At 42.0% G+C, this 20,581-nt stretch overlaps 3 protein-coding genes and 1 long non-coding RNA gene across 4 annotated transcripts; 2 read left to right on the forward strand and 2 right to left on the reverse strand.

Annotated features, from left to right (window-relative positions):
- Positions 1–683: 683 nt before the first annotated feature.
- Positions 684–4,476, forward strand: LOC134192292 (protein mono-ADP-ribosyltransferase PARP6-like). The gene is made up of 8 exons (XM_062661016.1): positions 684–934; positions 992–1,040; positions 1,097–1,209; positions 1,270–1,342; positions 3,838–3,936; positions 3,994–4,063; positions 4,126–4,210; positions 4,272–4,476. The coding sequence occupies exons 1-8, from the start codon at positions 882–884 to the stop codon at positions 4,360–4,362; spliced, it is 633 nt and encodes a 210-aa protein (XP_062517000.1). The 5' UTR covers positions 684–881; the 3' UTR covers positions 4,363–4,476.
- Positions 4,329–5,862, reverse strand: LOC134192293 (uncharacterized). The gene is made up of 2 exons (XR_009971924.1): positions 4,800–5,862; positions 4,329–4,727 (listed from the first exon to the last, which is right to left on the reverse strand). It is a non-coding gene; the product is annotated as an uncharacterized LOC134192293 (long non-coding RNA).
- A 1,082-nt stretch (positions 5,863–6,944) lies between these two features.
- On the reverse strand, positions 6,945–8,223 carry LOC134192600 (uncharacterized). Its single transcript, XM_062661346.1, has one exon. It carries the CDS (start codon positions 8,156–8,158, stop codon positions 7,601–7,603), a length of 558 nt encoding a protein of 185 aa, XP_062517330.1. The 5' UTR covers positions 8,159–8,223; the 3' UTR covers positions 6,945–7,600.
- Positions 8,224–8,721: 498 nt separating this feature from the next.
- LOC134191790 (uncharacterized protein K02A2.6-like) lies at positions 8,722–9,240 on the forward strand. Its single transcript, XM_062660413.1, has one exon. It carries the CDS (start codon positions 8,722–8,724, stop codon positions 9,238–9,240), a length of 519 nt encoding a protein of 172 aa, XP_062516397.1.
- Positions 9,241–20,581: the final 11,341 nt, after the last annotated feature.

Below are 20,581 nucleotides of genomic sequence, written 5' to 3' on the forward strand. Positions count from 1 at the left end.
CTTTACTACTGTACTGATGATGGTGCTTAAATTGGAGTGTATCTAGATGATTACAAGACTAGAGGAACTGCAGGCATTCAACGACAGCAAGCAGTTGCTTGATAGTAACCTCAATGAATTCCATTCTAGCTAATCCATAAGTATGCTAATTATAGCGCCTCTAATAATAATAATAAATCTAAATAGCTCTCCAATTAGAGTATAAAACAATTATGGCTCCACAAGGCGCTTCACTTAGAGGGGTGCTTTGGTAATTAGAGTCATAGGGCTCATTGTAGAATGTAAGATACTACACTACTAGAAAAAAAAAGAGGAAAACACTAGATGCACCGTAACCTGTACTTTGCAAATCGGTGCACCCTAACCTCTGCTTTGCAAATCCTCAAAATACGCTATTCCTCAATTACCATCTAGAAAACAATACAGTGAGGTGACATTTAGGTACTCAATCAATATATGGGCAGTGGGGTAGTTTTAGTGGGTTTGTTTGTTAGTATATTTTGTTTCTCATTGTTGCCCCCATTGGGAGCTACATCATATGTCCATGATGTGAAAGAAAATTCAATAATAATAAATAATAACAATTATTCTAATTGTAGCACATCTAAATAATAATTATCAATCTAAATGGCTCTCCAACTTTAGTAAGTTCAGCATGTGCTAAGTATGGATTTGATAATGCTTCTCTTTGGTAATCTACAAATATGTATGTGACATTGAAACATGTTTTGGAACCACCTTTAGTTTATTATCAATTTTACAGTAGTTTCTCTCATCTTACTTTGTTTTATTACTTATTTTGTACACATAAACACCTTATTGTGCTGTATAGATATAATTAATTGAGAACATGTGCTTTTAAGGCTTCTGAATACTCAGAAATGAAGAAGAAAGTGGACATGAAGGATGAGTTTAGTTACCCTTTGCTTCAGTGGTACAAACTGGCATGTTTATATATACAACTTCATCAGTTTACTGTCATCTGTTATAGGATTATTTCCAGCAACCGCTCACACATTGTCAAACTGCCTGATCATAAAGTTTGTGGACTTGGCTTATGCTTATTCTTGCCACTAATGGTATGCGATCTGTATAGTTGATGAAAACTATGGCAACACCTCATCAATTTCTGCTCCTCAGTAGCCCTCCTGCTAAAGAATCTGCATTTCGATGTGCTAAGAAAGAGCATGGCAGCACATTTGCCTTTCAGTATGTTCCCATCATTACACCACATTTGTTGAAAGTACAATGGCACTAATTTGTCAATAGTGGTTCTACAATTGAGAACTGGCATTCAATACTGCGAAATGGACTTTTAAATGCATCTGGCACTAAGTATCAGGTTGGTAGGTGCAAATGGCTATAATCTCTACTACTTATCTTGGCTCTCTGTGTACTCCTGTGGCTAGCTTCTTTGATGCTTGTTTGTATTTGTATTTGTGCATAAATTTATGCCTGGCTAGTGTGTGTGTGTGTGTGTGTGTGTGTGTGTGTGTGTGTGTGTGTGTGTGTGTGTGTGTGTGTGCGCGCGCGCACTTGTGCATGCGTGAGTGTGTGTGCGTGCGTGCGTGTGTTCTGTATGGATCACAAACATGGACGCAATATAGAAGAAATATTCAGGATGTAGAAAAATTTCGCCTTCGCTCTCTGCATTGAATATTGAGAATTCATTGGACGGCAAGATGACAAACATAGACGTTTCTGCAAAGAGCTAAAATAACAGGAATTGAATACATGCTGACTCAACAGCAACTAACATGGGTAGGTCATGTCGCAAGAATGTTTGAGAGACGTTTACCAAGTAGATGCACCGAGAAAAGCTGGTGGTCAGAAGTTGAGGTTCAAAGACACTCTAAGACACAATCTACAAAATGTCGGTATTGATCACAAAATTTGGGAAATGATAGCATGTGACCGTTCAAGGTGGAAGAAAATATGAGATTAGGGTTAGATCATTTCAAGGAAGCTAGAGTTGACAAGATTGAAGAAAAGAGACTAATATGTCACAAACTATACCCAGAAAACTTGACTACTGGTACAAAGAGTGTTTGCAATATCGGTCGAGTTAATGTCATTCTAGAATTGGACTCTGCAGACGAACGTGCTCATCAAAGACAAATTGCACAGCTACTGAACAGAAGTCGTGAACTCATTGTTGAGTAGTAAAAAGGAGAGAAAAGTGTGGTGTGTGTGTGTGTGTGTGACACATACAAGGTCCTGTTCTTGTAATGGTAGAGTATTCTAATGAACATGAGAAGTATTAATACATGGTAATGTGTCAAATACTCCTCATTAGGCAAAGGTTATCCTTATTTTAAACTTGAATACTGTGTTATAAACCAAAATTCTGACTTTCAGTTTTAAGCAACGTTTGAAGTATAGGAGTATTGTGATGTAATAAAGACAGTCAACTGCAATTTCAGCTAGGAACCATAAGAATTGGAACTTTGTTTCAGCTGACTTCTTAAAAGTCACACAAGTTAGCGAGTATTGTACTTAAAGACTTGACTTCTTGTCTGCTATGTGGATGTGTGACTATGTCTTGTCACTCTTCAAGTGTATCCCACGCCCTTGGAGCGGTCCAATCACAGAGCAGTATTTGTGTGTGGTTACACATGGCAAACACAGACATGGACGAATTGCCAATCACAATTGCTTATAAAGGTGACTGTTCATAATTGTTTTTTTTACCAGAAGTGTCTACTTCAGGTTTTGTAATTTACCTCTCTGCAACTGCTAACGTGAAATCAATCAATTTCATGGCTTACTAAATTGATACAGAAATGTAATATCTTGTAATTTGTGTGACATGTATGTTCCATATGTGATACCGCTTAATTTGACCATCAGACTATTGTAACAGTTTTAGGAACTTCGTGATCACATGAAACAACAGTGGATCTGTAAAATTTTGAATAGATTTTACAAGTTGCTTGCTCATAAGCAAAATGGCATCTAAATTTGTGGCTTAAACAATATTTCTGTCATGTTTTTCAAAAAGCTCATAGCTGCAGAAGTGATAGTGTAATCACATCTGCAGTTACTAGAGCAAAAGTCCAACACCAAATTGCTAGCGACTAATTTTTTTATTAGAATGATGAATAGCAGCACCTGCTCTTACAGTAAACAAGATAGCAGCACTGCATTGTAAACTAGACAGCACTCAGAGAGAGGGCAACCCTCCACGAAGGCAGCTCAGTGTCATAAACATCATTTCCGAGTTGAAGGCCTTTGTGTTGGCCTTAGCGGGACCATCGCCCATTTAATTGAATGACATCATTTTCAATCAATAATTGCAAGAGATAGTATGATTGTGCAAGAGCAAAATCATGACAGCAGGAGTCGTCTCACGTTTTTCATTAAAAGTTTCAAGCAGAGGCGACCCCTCAACAGGGAACCTGGATCTGGATTAATCCCATAATCAAGGTCTATCATCCTGCCATAGTCTATTTCATCAAAATTCACCGACACATTTTCAGTAATCCTGCTCACAAACAAAGAAACCAACAAACCAACGCTGATGAAAACGTAACTTGCTTGGTGGAGGTAATTATTGTAGTTCTTTTGTTAGTTGGAATCTTGCAACTAACAAATCTGCTCACTGACATTTGTATTAGGAACTTATAATAGCAATGTAAGAGTTAGCTGTTGACTGACATATGCAACTGCACCACAATAATTGTGTTCTTTACATTATCTCATGTGCTGATACAGTCTAATAATAACTGAAAAAACATTGAAAGCAATAAATGTAATAGCATTTGAACCAGAAAATTGTTTTTTTGATTATAAAATAAGTGCTTGCGGTCATGGTAACATTCTCCCTCCTTACTGTAGACACACGGTACTGCCTATGGCAGTGGAATTTACCTCAGTCCCAATAGTGGTGTCTCATTTGGCTACTCACAGATTTATGCAACTGGAGCACAATCACGTGTAAGTCTGGGCAAGATACTTGCTATCTGAAGCTGATAGTATGGTTTGACTGTTAAGAGATCTTCAACTAGTGGTGGCTCACGATTTCTTGAGGGCAAGAACCTTCGATGCATAGCTCTGTGTGAAGGTATGTAAATTGTCAACTGTGATGAGATAATAGATCCTGAGTTTGAACGTTTTATGACATAGTGATAACAAGCAGCGACTTGAGAAAAAATGGAAACATCTGGGTGATGCCAAAACCAGACTATGTTTGCACTCGTTTCTTCTTTGTGTAAGTTCTGCTTCCTCATAATGCGTGCTCAGCATCTCACAATAATTATTGCTTGATATAGATATGAACAGGGTCATTGTCAGAATGTAAGCATTACCACTGACTGTAAAGCATTTCAACATGAAATAGAACGTGCTCTATTCGTTATCTGAAAATGCAAACTGCTTCATCTTGTATGCAGATGGAAATTAACTTGTTAGTACATATTATCTGCAGTGTACAGCATGCAACAACTTTGATTGACATTTAGCCAGTCTTCTCTGTTATGACTGAGTGAGGTCGATATCTTTGCATAACTGTAGTTCTAAGCCAGCCTTCAAACAGATACAACAGATTAGATCATGCTACAGTAGAACCTACAGTCTACATGTAACTCACATGTACCAACCAAGTTTGTGCACATGTGGGTGTGGGTGCGTTATCTTCATGCCAACTTTAATGTAAAGAGCCGAACAAGTCAGTGGAAAGCAACTTGATTGCCAAAAACAAAACACACCATGAAAGTCCAAATGCCCATCTATGCTACAGAAACAATCATACTGATAGAGAAAAAGCAAGATCTGTGAAATAGGAACACAGTGATTATGACCTAGCAAAAATGGTAGAATTTCTTTGTCATAATTCATGTTTGGAGACCACAGTTGTGTTCTCTATCCTCATTATAGATTGCAAATAAAAACTCATGTTCAAGTTAGCCTGCTTACCTTCCCGCATCACAACACTGTGGAAGCTCATAATATAGTCAGTACATGTGGGTGTGGGGTTATCATGTGGATTGCTTGATGTATGTAGAAAACACACATGTTGAACGTAGTACTACTGCAACCTTGCTGGGTTGCAAGCTTGATTCCAAATAAACACGAACAGTTTAAATTCCATTGGACAAAACGCACTTGGCCACAATTACAGCTTTCAACAAACAAACCACTATATTAGTTACTACTCTCACATCAGACGTACAAAATAATGCAGCATTAGCTGTGGTAGTGGTAAACACACTACTTGTGCCACATAACTGGGAGGCCCAACTTCAGTTAGTGTCACAGCACCACAGCTGTTTAAGTACTTCCAAAGATTTTTACAATAGTCTAGTGGGCCAACACTTCACAGAATATTTGTGTTAGCTCGTTCTTGTGTGTGTGTGTGTGTGTGTGTGTGTGTGTGTGTGTGTGTGTGTGTGTGTGTGTGTGTGTGTATGTGTGTGTGTGTGTGGTGCTGTAGCTCAATCGGTTAGAGAGTGCATTTGGAGAATGAAAACATCCGGGAACCTTGTCGGGTTGCAGGTTCAAGTCACAGTGATGGCGAGCTATGGCATAATTTCCTTAAGCAAGAAATTTACACACAATTGATTTTCTCAACTCGGGAGTATAAATGAGTAAGTACCTAGTCATTGACTGGGGTGGACATGACTGCTGGCTTGGCAGTAACATCATGCAGCAGACGGGTACTTGTGGGCCTTGGTGTCCAGTCCCAGAGCTGCGCCATTGTCAGTGCCCCTGGATCACTCCGGCCAAGCTCTAGGTGGATTGTAGCGATGTCCCTAAGCCTCCACGTAGCGCATGGAGGCCCTGTCTCTAGAGGCAGAAGAGCTATCTCCTCAGCTGAAGTCATTCACAATGACGTGGAGGGCTTGACATTTGTGTGTGTGTGTGTGTGTGTGTGTGTGTGTGTGTGTGTGTGTGTGTGTGTGTGTGTGTGTGTGTGTGTGTGTGTGTGTGTGTGTGTGTGTGTGTGTGTGTGTGTGTGCGCGCGCGCGCAACCACCTCGTTGGTAATCCCCGGATACTGGGTTAAGGCCCTGCTAATGGCAAGACGTGGGTCAATTGGGTTGGCGTCCCAATCTGTTCCTTGTTCATTTTGTGATGAACAGAAAACAGGAGCCTTCAAAACCAAGCCCACTACAAAGTCTAAGTGATACTAGCAGAAGATAGGAATGAGTGGAGGAATCAGATCTGGGCTGTCACACAGGAAGTAAATTTCAAGAAGGAAGAACAAGAGAAATACCGCAAGGATGAGCAGAAACATCGCCGCGAAGCAAGGCAAACGACATCAGAGTTTGCTTTGCGCTGCAGCTTTGATGGTTGTGGATTTACTGCTGTAAATCATGCCGGCCTTGTAAACCACCAGAGACAGAAACATGGTCAGACCCTGACTAGCCAATGTCAGTACTGTCACCAAACATTCCGCCAACAAGGCCTCCACAACCACGAGCGTTTCTGCTGTCAGAGAACATCCACTCCTCCGATATAGACTATGGTGACTTTGGCCTGCATCGTTTCTCATTGGAATGAACGCAGCGTGAAGTGAAGTGAGGTGTGTGTGTGTGTGTGTGTGTGTGTGTGTGTGTGTGTGTGTGTGTGTGTGTGGTGCTGTAGCTAGGGAGAGAGTACACTTGGGACTTTGCAGGGTTACAAGTTCAAGTCACAGTGATGTCAAACTATGGCATGATATCCTTAAGCCAGAAACTTATACACAATTGCTTCTCTCGACTTAGGAGTATAAATGAGTACCCGGTCTTTGCTTGGGGCCCTAAGCAGCCATCGGCTGTGACGTGACATCAGCTACTGGGGTCCAGGTGAGAGTTTAGGTGCTCACACCACAGATGGCTTCACAAGCCGGTGCTCCTGCGAGTACCTGACCCAGCTCCAGGAGATTGCTATTGCCAGCCCAGAGTTCTCCTGAGTAGTGCACAGGAGCCCAGCTGTTAGCTGGGGGCATGACCAAGAAATTGGCAGCTTGTGGTGTTCAATTAGCTTTCATACGGGCAAAGGACAAGACTAGCATGCGAGAGTCTGTGGAATTGTCATACGGGCATGGGACAAGACTAGCGAGAGAGAGTCTGGAAATGAGGCTAGTGTTCCATAGGGTTTAGGTGTGTGCCCGGATGTTGATGGTGGTGCATGGAGTTTGAATTTCTCCGTGTTACCTCACCGTGAAGATGCTACCTTAGAATTATTCTATTCATCAAACTTTGATATCGTCTCATTGGCAGTGGCGGTCAACAACCACAAGCTAGGAATAGTATCAAGTTGGGCTCAGGACTGTACTATACGGGACTTGGGTAAATGGTTTGACTGATATAACCGGGGGTTAGTCAGAATACCCGCTGGAGGAAAGCAGACTTTGCGTTGTAATTCTAGTTGTTGTTACACTTCATTAATGTGTTGTGTTGAGTTCTATTGCTATACTCAAGTATACTACATTGCTATACTCAAGTATACTAGAATATAACAGAAGAATGGAGTGTGACCCTTACCAGACTTGAAACCAGGAACTCAGGGGTTGGTGCTTGACCAAATAGGTGGGATGTACCAGCGACAGTGGATAGAGAGACGCAGCCAAGATCACACCGTGTAGTGACTGAATCAGGGGGTACTTTATGACGCAATCGTCATGATCTTCTAGAAGTCCTGGAGTTACCACAAATAGTAGAATAATCTTTCAGAACTGAGTCCTTTACAATCTGATTGTCATTTCTATCTACTTCAGCAATTTGTTTGACCAGTCCTAGTTTTTGACATGCATTCAGTCCCAATATTGGTGAAGCTGTTGCCGGCACAACATAAAACTGCAAATGGTGAGTTGTTCCATGCTCCACCTGACAGAAGCATTGCCCATCTACTGGCAGTGGTCTAGATAACCCATGTGGCATTAATCTAAGTTTAGCCGGTTCCAGTACTGGTTTAGCTGTCAGTCTACAATAAACACTCCGAGGCAAGACATTAACTTGAGCTCCCGTGTCTAGTTTAAAGTTTACCATACCGCCATTAGTTCTCAAAGACATAGACCACACATCTGACTTTGAGCCACCTAGAGAACTAACAAACATTTCAGCAGGGTGTTCCTCTTGCATCATCATTTCCTGCACTTGTGTCTCACTATCCTTGCACTTCTTGCAAAATGGCAGCATGGTCCACACTTCAAACAATTCCTTGTGAATGCAGGACATCTTCTCTCTGGATGATTCCTTCCACACTTAGGACAATCTCGAATGAATTGCCGGGTTCTGTCCTTTTACTTTCTTTCCTAACAGTAACTGCATCTAGGTCGCTTGTTGTACTGGCGAATCCACTTTCCAACTCTTTTCAACTGAAACTGGGACAATTCTGATGCCTTGCATACCGTCACTGCTTTCTCTCACATCAAGTCCATCTCTCTTAGAGTTTAATCGAAGATCATGACTATTGCGTCTTAAAGTATGATCTTGGCTGTATCTCTCTATCCACTGTTGCTGGTACATTCCACTCCCCACCTATTTGGTCATGCACCAACACCCGAGTTCCTGGTTCCAAGTCTGGTAAGGATCGTACTCCATGTCTTCTGTTATATTCTGCTGCCTGCTTTGCTTTGCTACCCCTGTCTTTCTCTCTCACTGAAGACTTCTCCACCAACTGTGGAATCAATTGACTAGCAATAGTTGGCAAGGTTGTCCGCAGCTTCCTCCCCATTAACAATTGACCAGGAGACACCGCAGTGGCTTCATGTCATGTAGCTCTATAATTTGAAGTGGAAATGCATTTTCTAGTAGTTGTTGACTATTACTTGAGGTATCCGGAAGTTAAGCAGCTCACTGGAACAAAATCAACGGATATCGTACTAGCACTGAAGGGTATTTTCTCACAACTTGGGATTCCCAATGTACTGGTCACAGATAATGGACCACAGTGTGTGAGTGAGGACTTTAAGATCTTCAGCAGCACTTATCAGTTTATGCATGTAACATCATCTCCTAGACATCCACAAGGAAATGGACTGGCCAAAAAGACTGCGGGGACTGTCAAAGCCCTGATTAAGAAGGCCTGGCATGCAGGGGAAGATCCACACTTGGGATTGTTAGCATATAGAGCTGCAAAACATGAAGCCAATGGAGTGTCTCCTGGTCAATTGTTAATGGGGAGGAAGTTGCCAACTATTGCTAGTCAATTGATTCCACAGTTGGTGGATAAGTCTTCAGTGAGAGAGAAAGACAAGGGTAGCAAAGGAAGTAGGCGACAGAATATAACAGAAGACATGGAGTGTGATCCTTACTAGACTTGGAACCAGAAACTCGAGTGTTGGTGCATGACCAAAGAGGTGGGGAGTGCAATGTACCAGCGCCAGTGGATAGAGAGATACAGCCAAGATCATACTGTGTAGTGACTGAATCGTCATGATCTTCAATTAAACCCTGAAATGGTGGAGGGGCAGAGAGATCATCAAGAGACTAATAGTAACCATCAACAGGCACCAGAAGAAGCTGCACAGCAAACCCCAGTCCGGTATGAAGAACAAAGAAACCCCGGTCAGGTCTGAAGAACATAAAGAAACCCGATATGGACGATTAGTGAAATCCCAACAGTGGAGAAAGAACTATGTTTGATACAAGGGGAGATGTAAAATACAGGACTTGGGTAAATGGTTTGACTGGTATATCTGGGGTTAGTCAGAATACCGGCTGCAGGAGAGCAGATGTTGCGCTGTAATTCTAGTTGTTGTTACGCTTTATTAACGTGTTGTGTTGTGTTCTATTGCTATACTCAAGTATATTACATTGCTATACTCAATATACTAGAAGGACATCACCCGGTGGTGTCACCCTCTTCATCCCTAGATTGTGCGGCTGAGGAGGTCTTGCAAGCTTCTCAGCCTAAAACGTTGCACGAAGAACGAAAGCTAAGCATTCGTCTCGATACTGGTACATTACGACGTGGAACATTCGATTCTTACTAGATGTGGATGGCTCCATCTAGACGGCAAAACAGAGACGTGAATTTGACTATGGAGAAAACAGAAGAATTGATTTCATAGTTCGAGAATTAAAAAGATACAATGTTGTGATAGCGGGTTTTCAAGAAACCAAATGGTTTGGAAATTCAGTGTATCCACGGGGGGGGGGGGGGGGAGATGACTGGCTGGACACTCGAGCCTAAGCGACACCTGACGAAGGGCCAAACATTAACACAGAGGTGAAGGTGTGGCTATCGTTCTTTCTGGTAATGCTATAGAAGCCTGGCAGAAGTGGTGAGAAATGGAACGCATGGGGTTCAAGATTGGTTACTGCTATGTTACAATTGCAGGAAAAGTGGTTTCAGACCAAAAGCTACGCTGTTCCACGTATCGTCATGCTCTGTGCCTACTTTCCTAGCTAGATGCAAAGACAAAGGAAATATTCTACACAGACCTTTAGCAAGCATTGAATCAAATACCTAGTCATGAACCATATGTCATTCTTAGTGACTTCAATGCTCGTTTTGGCTCAACAAGACCTGATGTGTCAGATAGCTGGTGTAATGTGTGTGGTTCCCATGGTTATGGTGAATTGAATGAATCAGGAAGGGAATTGTTATCCTTTCTCTCAGAACAAATCTTGGATTTGTAACACTCGGTTCAAGAAAACAGACATCCACAAGAAAACATGGCAACACCCTAAATCTAAATGGCGCATTGTATTGATTAAGCAATTATCAGACAAAGGGATAGGAGGAGGTGTCTGAATGCAGCAGTATGTAACGGTGCAGAATGTCACAGTGATCATCAAACAACACCAGCCAGCTCAAAAACAGTATGATGTTTCCAAATTGAATGTAAATAATGGCAATTCAGTATATATGTAGATCAGCATTTGAAACATCTGGAGTGTCACTAGTCAGACAATATTTGGGGGGGGGGGGGCAGAGCTTCTAGAGCATGCACAATCTCGAGGGTAACACGCACCTTTCGCCGATCTCGCTGTACATAAAGTCCACGTTTCCGGGTCTGCTTCTGGACTGTGGATCATCTTGCCGTTGACTAGGCTTTGTAAGTAAGTTCACTACTTACCATTTCGTGCATCTTGTGAGAGACTTTGCGTGCGTAGAGACGCATAGGAAGCCATTTCTTGAGTACGGCTTCTCGAGGGTAAGAGACTGCTGTTCAAGCTGAAGTCGCCTGATTCACACTCTGAACAGATACACGTGGAGTGGAAAGACAGACTGCTCATTGCCTAGCGATGGATTAGTGTTAGCGAGTGAAATCATGCCACCTGGGAACCCATTTGGGGTAACCAGACATGTAGGACGTTCTGCGTTGTTTCTGGGCAGTCTAGCTTGCTTCTGTATATATGTGATTGGCCAAGTCGAAGATGTTACTATGACAACTTGCACTCGATAAGTACTGACGCAGATCAGAGTACAGTACACATACACTACAGTCCGTTATTAGCACTAGCTGCCAGCCTACAAGTCCCAGCAACAGTTATGTCTAAAGTAACACAACACACACACACTAGCTATTTCATAGCTGTAATGTCTAAATCAGAAAGCAGAGACTGTTCTACCTCAATCGTGCAGTTGATCAAGACATGTATAGAATATAGTCTAGTGATCCTAGAGAAGTGAAGATGTTGATTGTCGAAAATGTCACTGAGGCTGAAGCTGATGGTTTACGTTGGGTAATTGAACAGCGAGCAAATGAAATAGTAGAACTTCAAAACAAGATTAGACTTCTCGAGTAAGACCTTGCATCGGCAAAGTCTGAGTTGCAAGGAATCACTCAACACACTGCCAAATGATAAAATCAAGTTTTACACAGGTTTTTGTGTTGAGAAATATGCTTGATGCAGTGTGGTGTTGAATTGAACCAGCAGCCAAGACTATTACTCTGTATAGCAAACCAAAAATCAGGCCAAGGTACATCAAGTGATGTAAGCTCATGAGCTCACCACCTTCCATGAAGGGTTGAATAGACTAGCCGAATTTTTGCTGACTCTAGTTCGACAAGATACATAGTTTCACAGTTCAGGAACGCTAGATGGGGGAAACAAGTAGTCCTATTGATACAATTCAGCTGCACAGTGCGTCACGTTCGGTTACCCCGAATGGGTTCCCCTACCGCAAAATCTTCACCTGATAAAACTTCCATCGCTAGGCAATGAGTAGTCTGTCTTTCCACTCCACGTGTATCTGTTCAGAGTGTGAATCAGGTGACTTCAGCTTGAACAGCAGTCTCTTACCCTCGAGAAGCCGTACTCAAGAAATGGCTTCCTATGCGTCTCTACGCACGCAAAGTCTCTCACAAGATGCACGAAATGGTAAGTAGTGAACTTACTTACAAAGCCTAGACAATGGCAAAATGATCCACGGTCCAGAAGCAGACCCGGAAACGTGGACTTTGTGTGCAGCGAGATCGGCGAAAGGTGCGTGTTACCCTCAAGATTGTGCATGCTCTAGAAGCTCCGCCCCCAAATATCGTCTATTACCAACAAAATACTGATGAGAAATGGTTAGCTTTAAAATCAGCTCTGACTAGTGCTACTGGATCTGCATTGGGTTGCTCTTGCAGAAAGCACCCTGATTGGTTTCAAGAAAATTGGAGAAAATTTTAAAACAGAGGAATGATGCTTATAATAAGAGGATATCTTCTGGTCGGGACCATCATCGAAAGCTATTTGCTCAGGTTAGAAGTAAAACTATACAAAAGATTAGAAGGCTAAGAATACTTGATACCAGTAGAAGGCAAATGAATACAAGACGCTCGATTCAGTGAACAGAAAACATAGCAATGCATAAGGGATATCCAGCACTGCAAGATGGGGCTGATGCCCTCTAGATGTATGTCGATCAAGGATGAAATGGAAACCCATGCATGACTGATGATCAACACGAAGAACGATGGAGAAGGCATTTTTCAAAGGTGCTACCGCATTTCCGCGCATTTAGCTGCATGCCGGTCTAAGCGGGGATTACCAGAAACTTGCTAGTTGGACTCTGGTAACGATACCGGCATGCCGGTATACCGCGAGAGAGTGCCGGTATGGTGAGGAGCAACTACACATATGCAGTAATTCTACTGCACATGCGCCATAATTCGATTTGTTGACCTAGAGAATGCAGCTTCCCCCGAAGCTCAGCTAGAAAAGAGAAAAGTCAAACAGCCAGAAGGTATTGAGAATGGATCTTTGCAGTGTGGCAGAAGATCATACACAATTGAAAAGCTAGCAATACTACGCAAGTACGACAAGCTCAGTGGAAACAAATTGAAAGTCGCCAAGGAATGTTAAGTGTCTCGTCAGTGCGTACAGGATTAGGTTTGAACAAGCAGAAGAACACACAGGGCTGACAGATAAGGAAGAGAGGAAGATGATGAAGAAGAGGAGGATTAAGACCGAGAAAACCAAACATTATAGGATTGATTATTCTGCATACTACATCTAGATGAAAAGTATATGTCTTAGTGTTTATTTATATTAGTTCAATCAATATCTAAGAATGGAAGCAGCATAGATCTATGGGTCCAGTTTACAGGGAGGTTGGTCAAATCACCTCTCTTTCTCCGGCATGCCGGTATATACCCCAAGGTATACCGGTACCCTGGTAATCCCGGCCTAAACTGGTATGCAGCTAAATGTGCGGAAATACGGTAAATATTAAGAGTCAATTCAAAGTTTCAGAACTGGACAGAGCCAATCAAAGACCTATTAGGTCTGAACTGAGTATCTTGCCTACAAGAGACGAGGTGACGAATGCAATCAGCAGACTGAAAAGAAGTAATAAGGCAGGAGGCAAGTCCAGAATCTTGTCAGAAATGGTCCAAGTAGGATCAGGGTTCGAAAAATCCGGTCGTTAAGTCGCCATATGGCGACCACTTCTAGGTGGCTGGCGACTAAACGAGCAGTGTGGTCGCCAATTTGGCAACTAGAAATATTTGGTAGTTTTTAGTCTTTTGCGGCAGCAGCTCTGAGATGCAACCACCTGCTCAGCAGATATGTTTTGCATTACAATATGTTGCCACTTCCTAAGTCTACCATTTAGTGGCACACTGTTAAGTAGGCCGTCTACTTAGCGCACCTTCGCACATATCGCGTGACAACATATCACCTACTATTTATGGACTTTACTGCCTGTACTGATCTCATTGGTCTCTGCCATCAGCTCCAGACAAATCCAACTAAACAACTGCAGGCGCGTTTAATTTTCAAACATTGCGGTCACTCCTATTTTTCATACGCTACACCAGCAAATCCAAGTCAACAGCTCTATCAGCGATGAGATGCCATTGCACAGTAGCTTCTCCGGAATGAAACACGAAATCTGCAATCAATCGTAGTTGAAGGTGACAGCAACTGCCTATTTAGATCCTTTTCTACGCTGTTCAAAGGAACGAAGAATCTGACCAGCTTGAATTGAGACAAATAAAAACTATTACGTAGATCTTTGCAAAACAAACAGCTTTTTCCACAGCAGGCTGCCTGAGTGCCTTTCTATCAGAAGAACTACCAGGTACGTCCAGGAGCTTGTACGTCTCCTAGTGCTACCATGAAAGTTTGTTCAGACAAAAGTTTCTACATGTCTAGTTCTGAAATCTAGATGTTGAATGATGCCACACGCTATTGAAGCGCTACAATAACAAAAGTTTATCACTTGTGTTCCAGAGATTAGCACAGCTAGCCATAGGACAGGTGGGGTTACATGCAGTAGCTGGATGTATTGTTCTCAACAACAATAGTGGCACTGAGTCATAAGAGAAGAAACGCTCTTATCTACTCAAACAAAGAATGCTCATGTCTTATTGGATAGATTGCCAGGATGTCAATGTGATGACAAACCACATTTTTGTTTGGTTGCAACTATACAATTAGTTGAAAGTTAGGATAAAACATGAATACTCACAGTATTACAGTCCGCGTCAAAACTATTGACACATTTCCGGTTTACTTGTACTATTTTTGGAAAGCTGCTATTTTTGGAAAGTTTATCACTTGTTTTGCTATTTATTAAGAAACTGCATCAATTTTTTCTCAAACAGCTGAAAAACAGTCACAAAGCTATTCCATAGTATGCACATCCGTGTAGAGAACTTTTCCATCATGAAACGAGTGATGAAAGACAACACCACGATATTCTGTTATTATACCGCTCCAGTACTAGGAAACCATCTATAAGAGCTGCCAACTTTTACGTGTCTCTCGCTCTACTGTTTACTGAACTCTCCACAGACTGGACACTGAAGAAGGAATTCAACGCAGAGCTTCCCGTGGAAGACCAAGCAAATGGCTGAAAATCATCGAACAGCTTTAATTAGTGAACATGACGCAACAAGGAACAACAAATTAGCAAACAAACTTGCACATCAGCTTGCAGCGCAGGAAGTTGTCGTCATGCAGTTCTTCCACCAGCAGAAGAAAACTTCATGACGCAAGTATCGCTACACGATGCGTAAAAATTAAAATTCCGCTGCTAGTAAAGCTAGAAAAATGAAACTCTGAGCGTCACAGTTTCTCGATTGGCCTGCTAGCTCACCAGATTTTGTACGAAGTAGAAAACTTCATCAAGTGGCGTGTTGAGCTTCTTAGGCCTCAAAACGTTCATGAACTGGAAGACGCAATCCAGGCGGAGTGGCACTTGCATTTGCTCACGCCTTGTGATCTGTTGCCACTGAACGGACGTCTAGCTGAATGCACCTTTGTCTACAGCTAGGGTAGAATGCTATCAAAAATGAAAGAAGGACACAAGCTACTGATGTGCATTTGTGAATTTCCAAAAGTCCAGCAAACCTACGAATGTACGCAATAGTTCTCTTCTATCTAAAAAACATACGTGACCTGAAAACGGATGCGTTTCTGCTTAGGCTACCCATGGCCACACCTCCATGCGTAAATGTGTCAATAGTTTTAACTCAGACTGTACATAGAAAGAATCCCAAGCACAATACTATTGATGTGTTTACTAGCCAATGTTCATCCAACGTTACCGCAAATTCCTAGTTATGTCTTAATTTAATGTCAAACATGATAATCTGGGAAAGGGTCTCAACAGTGATATTAATGACTTGTTTACATCTGGAATCTCAGACCTAAAAACTAGTGAAAGTTTGGCGACCAACCGTTCCTCTACGTGGCCAAACTGGTAACCAGACTCAAACACATTTTTCGAACTCTGAGGATGCTCTTGAGGATTATGCTTTGATCTCCTTATGACTTTGATAATGGATGTTTGGAACTCTCAGTCAGTTCCTAGGGATTGGTCTAATGGTGTGATCATGCCAATAACCCAAAAAGAAAATTTATCTTTATGTGACAATTGGCGAGGAATCTCCCATTAGATGTTGTTGGTAAAGTGCGTGGCAAAGTACTACAACAGATATTGCAGGATGTAGCGGAAGATATATTACCTGAATCACAATGTGGTTTTCGTGTGGGCAGAGGATGCACAGACATGATATTTACAGTTTGACAACTATTGAAGAAGTCCATTAAAAATCAATCAAAACTTTTCTATCCGTTTATCAATCTTAGAAAAGTCTATGATTCAATTCCTCGAGAAGATTAGAAATAGGAATTCCTGAAACCATTGTAGCCCTGATCAAGTCATTTCATGAAGGAATGAAAGCATGGATTCATGTTCATGGAAAACACTCGGAAGAGATTGAAGTAGAAAATGGCTTACGTCAAATATGTTGCTTGTCTCCAACTTTATTCAATATGTACATGAGCTTGGCGACTAATAATTGGCAAGAAAGAATAGCTGACATAGATGGTGTAGGAATCGCATTTAACTACAAGATAAATGGTAAATTGCTCAGAAGATACACAAAGAATTCAAAACAATGCAAGATACTAAGAATGCCAATTTACTGATGATGCTGCTATTCTGACAACGACACGGTCAGGTGCAGGAAGAGCTATATCAGAATTAGCATCAGATTTTGGTCTGACAGTAAACTTTTTCAAAAACCAAGTCATTAGTAAGAGGAAAAGACGTCAATGATGATGACAAGAACACTTTGATGGTTGGCAATGAGTCTGTTGAATCTGTGTCAGAATTTTCTTATCTTGGCTCAACAAGAACAACATCAGGTCGTTCTACAACTGAACTACAACGAAGAATTGCCAAAGCATCTAGAGTTTTTGGTGCTGTAAAGGTAGGAATGTTTGGAAACAAAAGCCTGTCAATACCAACAAAATGCAGAGTTTATTAATAGTGCGTTTTGTCTGTGCTTACGGAGCTGAATGTTGGACACCAATGCATTGTGATTAAAAAGAAAGAAGTGTTTCACAAAAAATCGGTGTGTTAGATCTGTTGTGGGTATATCAAGAATCCAGCAGTGGAAAGACCACCTTTCAACAAGTGCTCTGTTAACAAGATGGAGTGACATGGAGACTATAACAGTAAAAAAGATGACTGGAGTAGTTAGGTCATTTGGCAAGGATGGCTGACGACAAAATTCCCAAAAAAGAATTCTTTTCGCATGGTTACTCCATTCACGACCACCAGGAGGCCCTTGAAACGTTGGCGAGACAATGTGAAAAAGGTCTAAAAGAATCAGGCCTACTCGATTATTCGTGGCACACCAGGGCAACATCACGGACAGAATGGAGACATATATACAATGTATATACATATATTTTTAGTATATATATATATTCATCTGCAGGAGTGCAACAAGGGGATCCCCTTGGTCCCCTACTATTCTCCCTCGTTCTTATGGAGTTTTTGGATGACCTGGGTCCATTGCCAGATTTGAAGCTGAAGTTATGGTATTTGGACGATGGCTCTTTCCTTGGCCAGCGGGCTTCAGTTGCTTGTCTCTTGAATGTCTTGTTATCAAAGGGTCCCTCCTTTGGTCTTCATATCAATTTGAACAAATGTGAGGTCTTTTGGCCCTCTGGAGATCAGAATTTCCCCAAATTTGCTACTGAAATTCAGTGCAGTGTTCAGGTTCATGGTGGTGTTGACTTCCTTGGTTGTCCTGTATATGGATCTTCCTCATATGTTACTGAATTTGTTTCCCAACAAGTGGACAAGATTTTGGATTGGCAGGACCGTTTGACAGCTTTAGAGGATCCTCAGGTGGAGCTTCATCTTCTCTGGAGCTGTTTGAGCCTTTGCAAGCTGAATCACATCATTAGAACGGTTCCTGGCTTCAAGATCAATGATGTATTGATGCAGTTTGACAGTGGTCTTCATCACAGTTTAGAGGCTTTATCCTCTTCTTCGGTCTCTGACTTGGCATGGAAACAGGCAACTCTTCCAGTTCGTTTGGGTGGTCTAGGTCTTCGTGAGGCCTCTAGATCTTCATCTGCAGCTTTCATTGGCAGCTGCAACTCTTGTCGGCAGTTGTCTCTCCGTCTTCTTAATGACTCAGCGTTCATGCCGGTACATGAAGAAAATGATTGGACTCAGCATTCTTCCTCTTTCCCTGGTGAAGTGCAATGCCGGCAACATCTTGCAAGTCTTTTACCACCTACTAGTTCTGTCTCGTTCTCTGTTTCTTCTACACAACATTCCTTCCAGAAGGCTCTGGATGATGCTTTGAGATCCAGCATTAAAGTCAGCCTTGTTAGTCTGCGAGAACCGGCACGTTTCAGTGCTGTCGCATATCCTCATGCGGGGGCTTGGTTGAGGACAATCCCCAACTCAAGTCTAGGCCTGGCCATGTCTCCGCGTGAATTTGTGACTTCCTTGCGTTTGCGTTTGGGAATTCCGGTTTTTCCAGCACCCCCACACTCAGTCCGTTGTGTGTGCGGTCATGAATTGGACATTTTTGGTGACCATGCTCTTGGCTGTGGTCCTCTTTGGATTAAGCGACATGATGCCTTATGTGACGTCATCTTCCACTGGTTGCTCTTAGACAACTCCAATGTACGTCAAGAACAACGTTGTTCCTCTCATTCTATGACAAGACCAGGTGACGTTTTCCATCCCGACTTTTCCCTAGGCAAGGCTGCTTATTTTGACATTTCCGTGAGGAATTCGTTCACTCCCTCTCACCTTATTAATGCTGCCATAAAAGCTGGTGCTGCTGCTGAGGCTGGGGAAGTGGACAAAGATGAACGCCATCTTGCTAACGTTTCCAGTTATGGCTGTTTGTTTTACCCTCTTGTGGTGGAATCATACGGAGTGTGGGCTGCACATAGTCTGGAGGTGTTGAGATCAATTGTCAAGAAGTCTCTTCTATCATCTGGCTTGTCTCTGGGCCAAGCTTCCAGGCAATTTCACGAACAGTTATCTGTTCGTTTATGGCAGTACAATTCAAGACTGATTAGTGACTATCTGCCTAATTATTATGACTTAGACTCTTTGTGCTCCCGTCCTTAGGGCGGATATGTGTAATCTGTGTTAAAATAATATATATATATATATATATATATATATATATATATATATATATATATATATATATATATATATATAACAGTTTACTGTAGACAATGCTTTCCCAGAGTGCAAGATACACTGGCTCACCGGGCCGCTTTTGCGTGCTTGCGTGCATCCGCGTGTCACGGAAGGTATGTCTTCTTTGCAGAAGTGGCGTACAACGATAGATTGCCACCGCCCATAGGGCGGGTAGTACTAGTATATATATATATATATATATATATGTATGTATATATATATATATATATATATATATATGTATATATATATATATATCACTGTTTACTGTAGACAATGCTTAGCTACTTTGTCCCCTTATGACTAAGGGGTAGCGTGGCCGGTTAGGGCAGCGATGGATAGTAAAAGTAGTAGTAGTAGCAGTGGACGCTGCAAGAAATGCTGATGTGCCAAGAATGGAGTTGCAAGCACAAACTGCAACTCCAAGAACTACGACCGATGTCAAAATTTGAAAGTTACACGATCAAGTCAACGATACTCTCCAATTGATGGCTCCATTTTACGTATCAAGAGAGATGTCGAAGGAAGCCTTGTCGCAGCAACAATCACGAAATGAGGAGCAGTTGAATCGTTCAGAGAGCTCGGTTATGGAATTCACGACACCTCAATGGAAACGAAATGCAAGAAAGTCATCCGCTGAAGCTCTCTGTAGTAATCTTTCGTCATCCTGCTCATCATCGTCTTGTCGCTTGAATTCGTCACTGTCCCGTATAATCATACAGCACACCCAAGGCCAATGCGTATGGAATTACGCTTATTAGTGACGTCACTGTGCAGGAAAACGCAACTATAGCACTCAGCAATTTACTAAGCTACCACATGAAGTGTCACATCCAGAGTCATCTATCACACAAACCTATCGCAATTCAACATCCAGCAATGTCGGTAACCGCCTTCCTCCCTACAAACAGATTGACAGTGTTGACTTTTATTGGGGATCTCGATCTGGGCATGATTTCAAGCAAATGGTAAATACATACTCTAAGGTGGTACACTGGAAACAATCTTTTCAAGCTGCCTCATGGTGCTATGGGAAGGCAAATGGTATCTGAAATGGCCAACCTATTTCATGAATATGCTGACACTTCAAATCTAGAAAGTATTGCCCTCACATCCACCATGATTATGCCTCACTTACTGCTACAAAAACCTGATGAGAAATTGAATGCGCACAAGAAATCACAGTGCCTTTCACATCGATTGTCTGCATGGAAAAACGGTGACATTGGCAGTCTGCTAAC

Source organism: Corticium candelabrum, chromosome 16, assembly GCF_963422355.1.
Source record: "Corticium candelabrum chromosome 16, ooCorCand1.1, whole genome shotgun sequence".
Taxonomy (NCBI): domain Eukaryota; kingdom Metazoa; phylum Porifera; class Homoscleromorpha; order Homosclerophorida; family Plakinidae; genus Corticium; species Corticium candelabrum.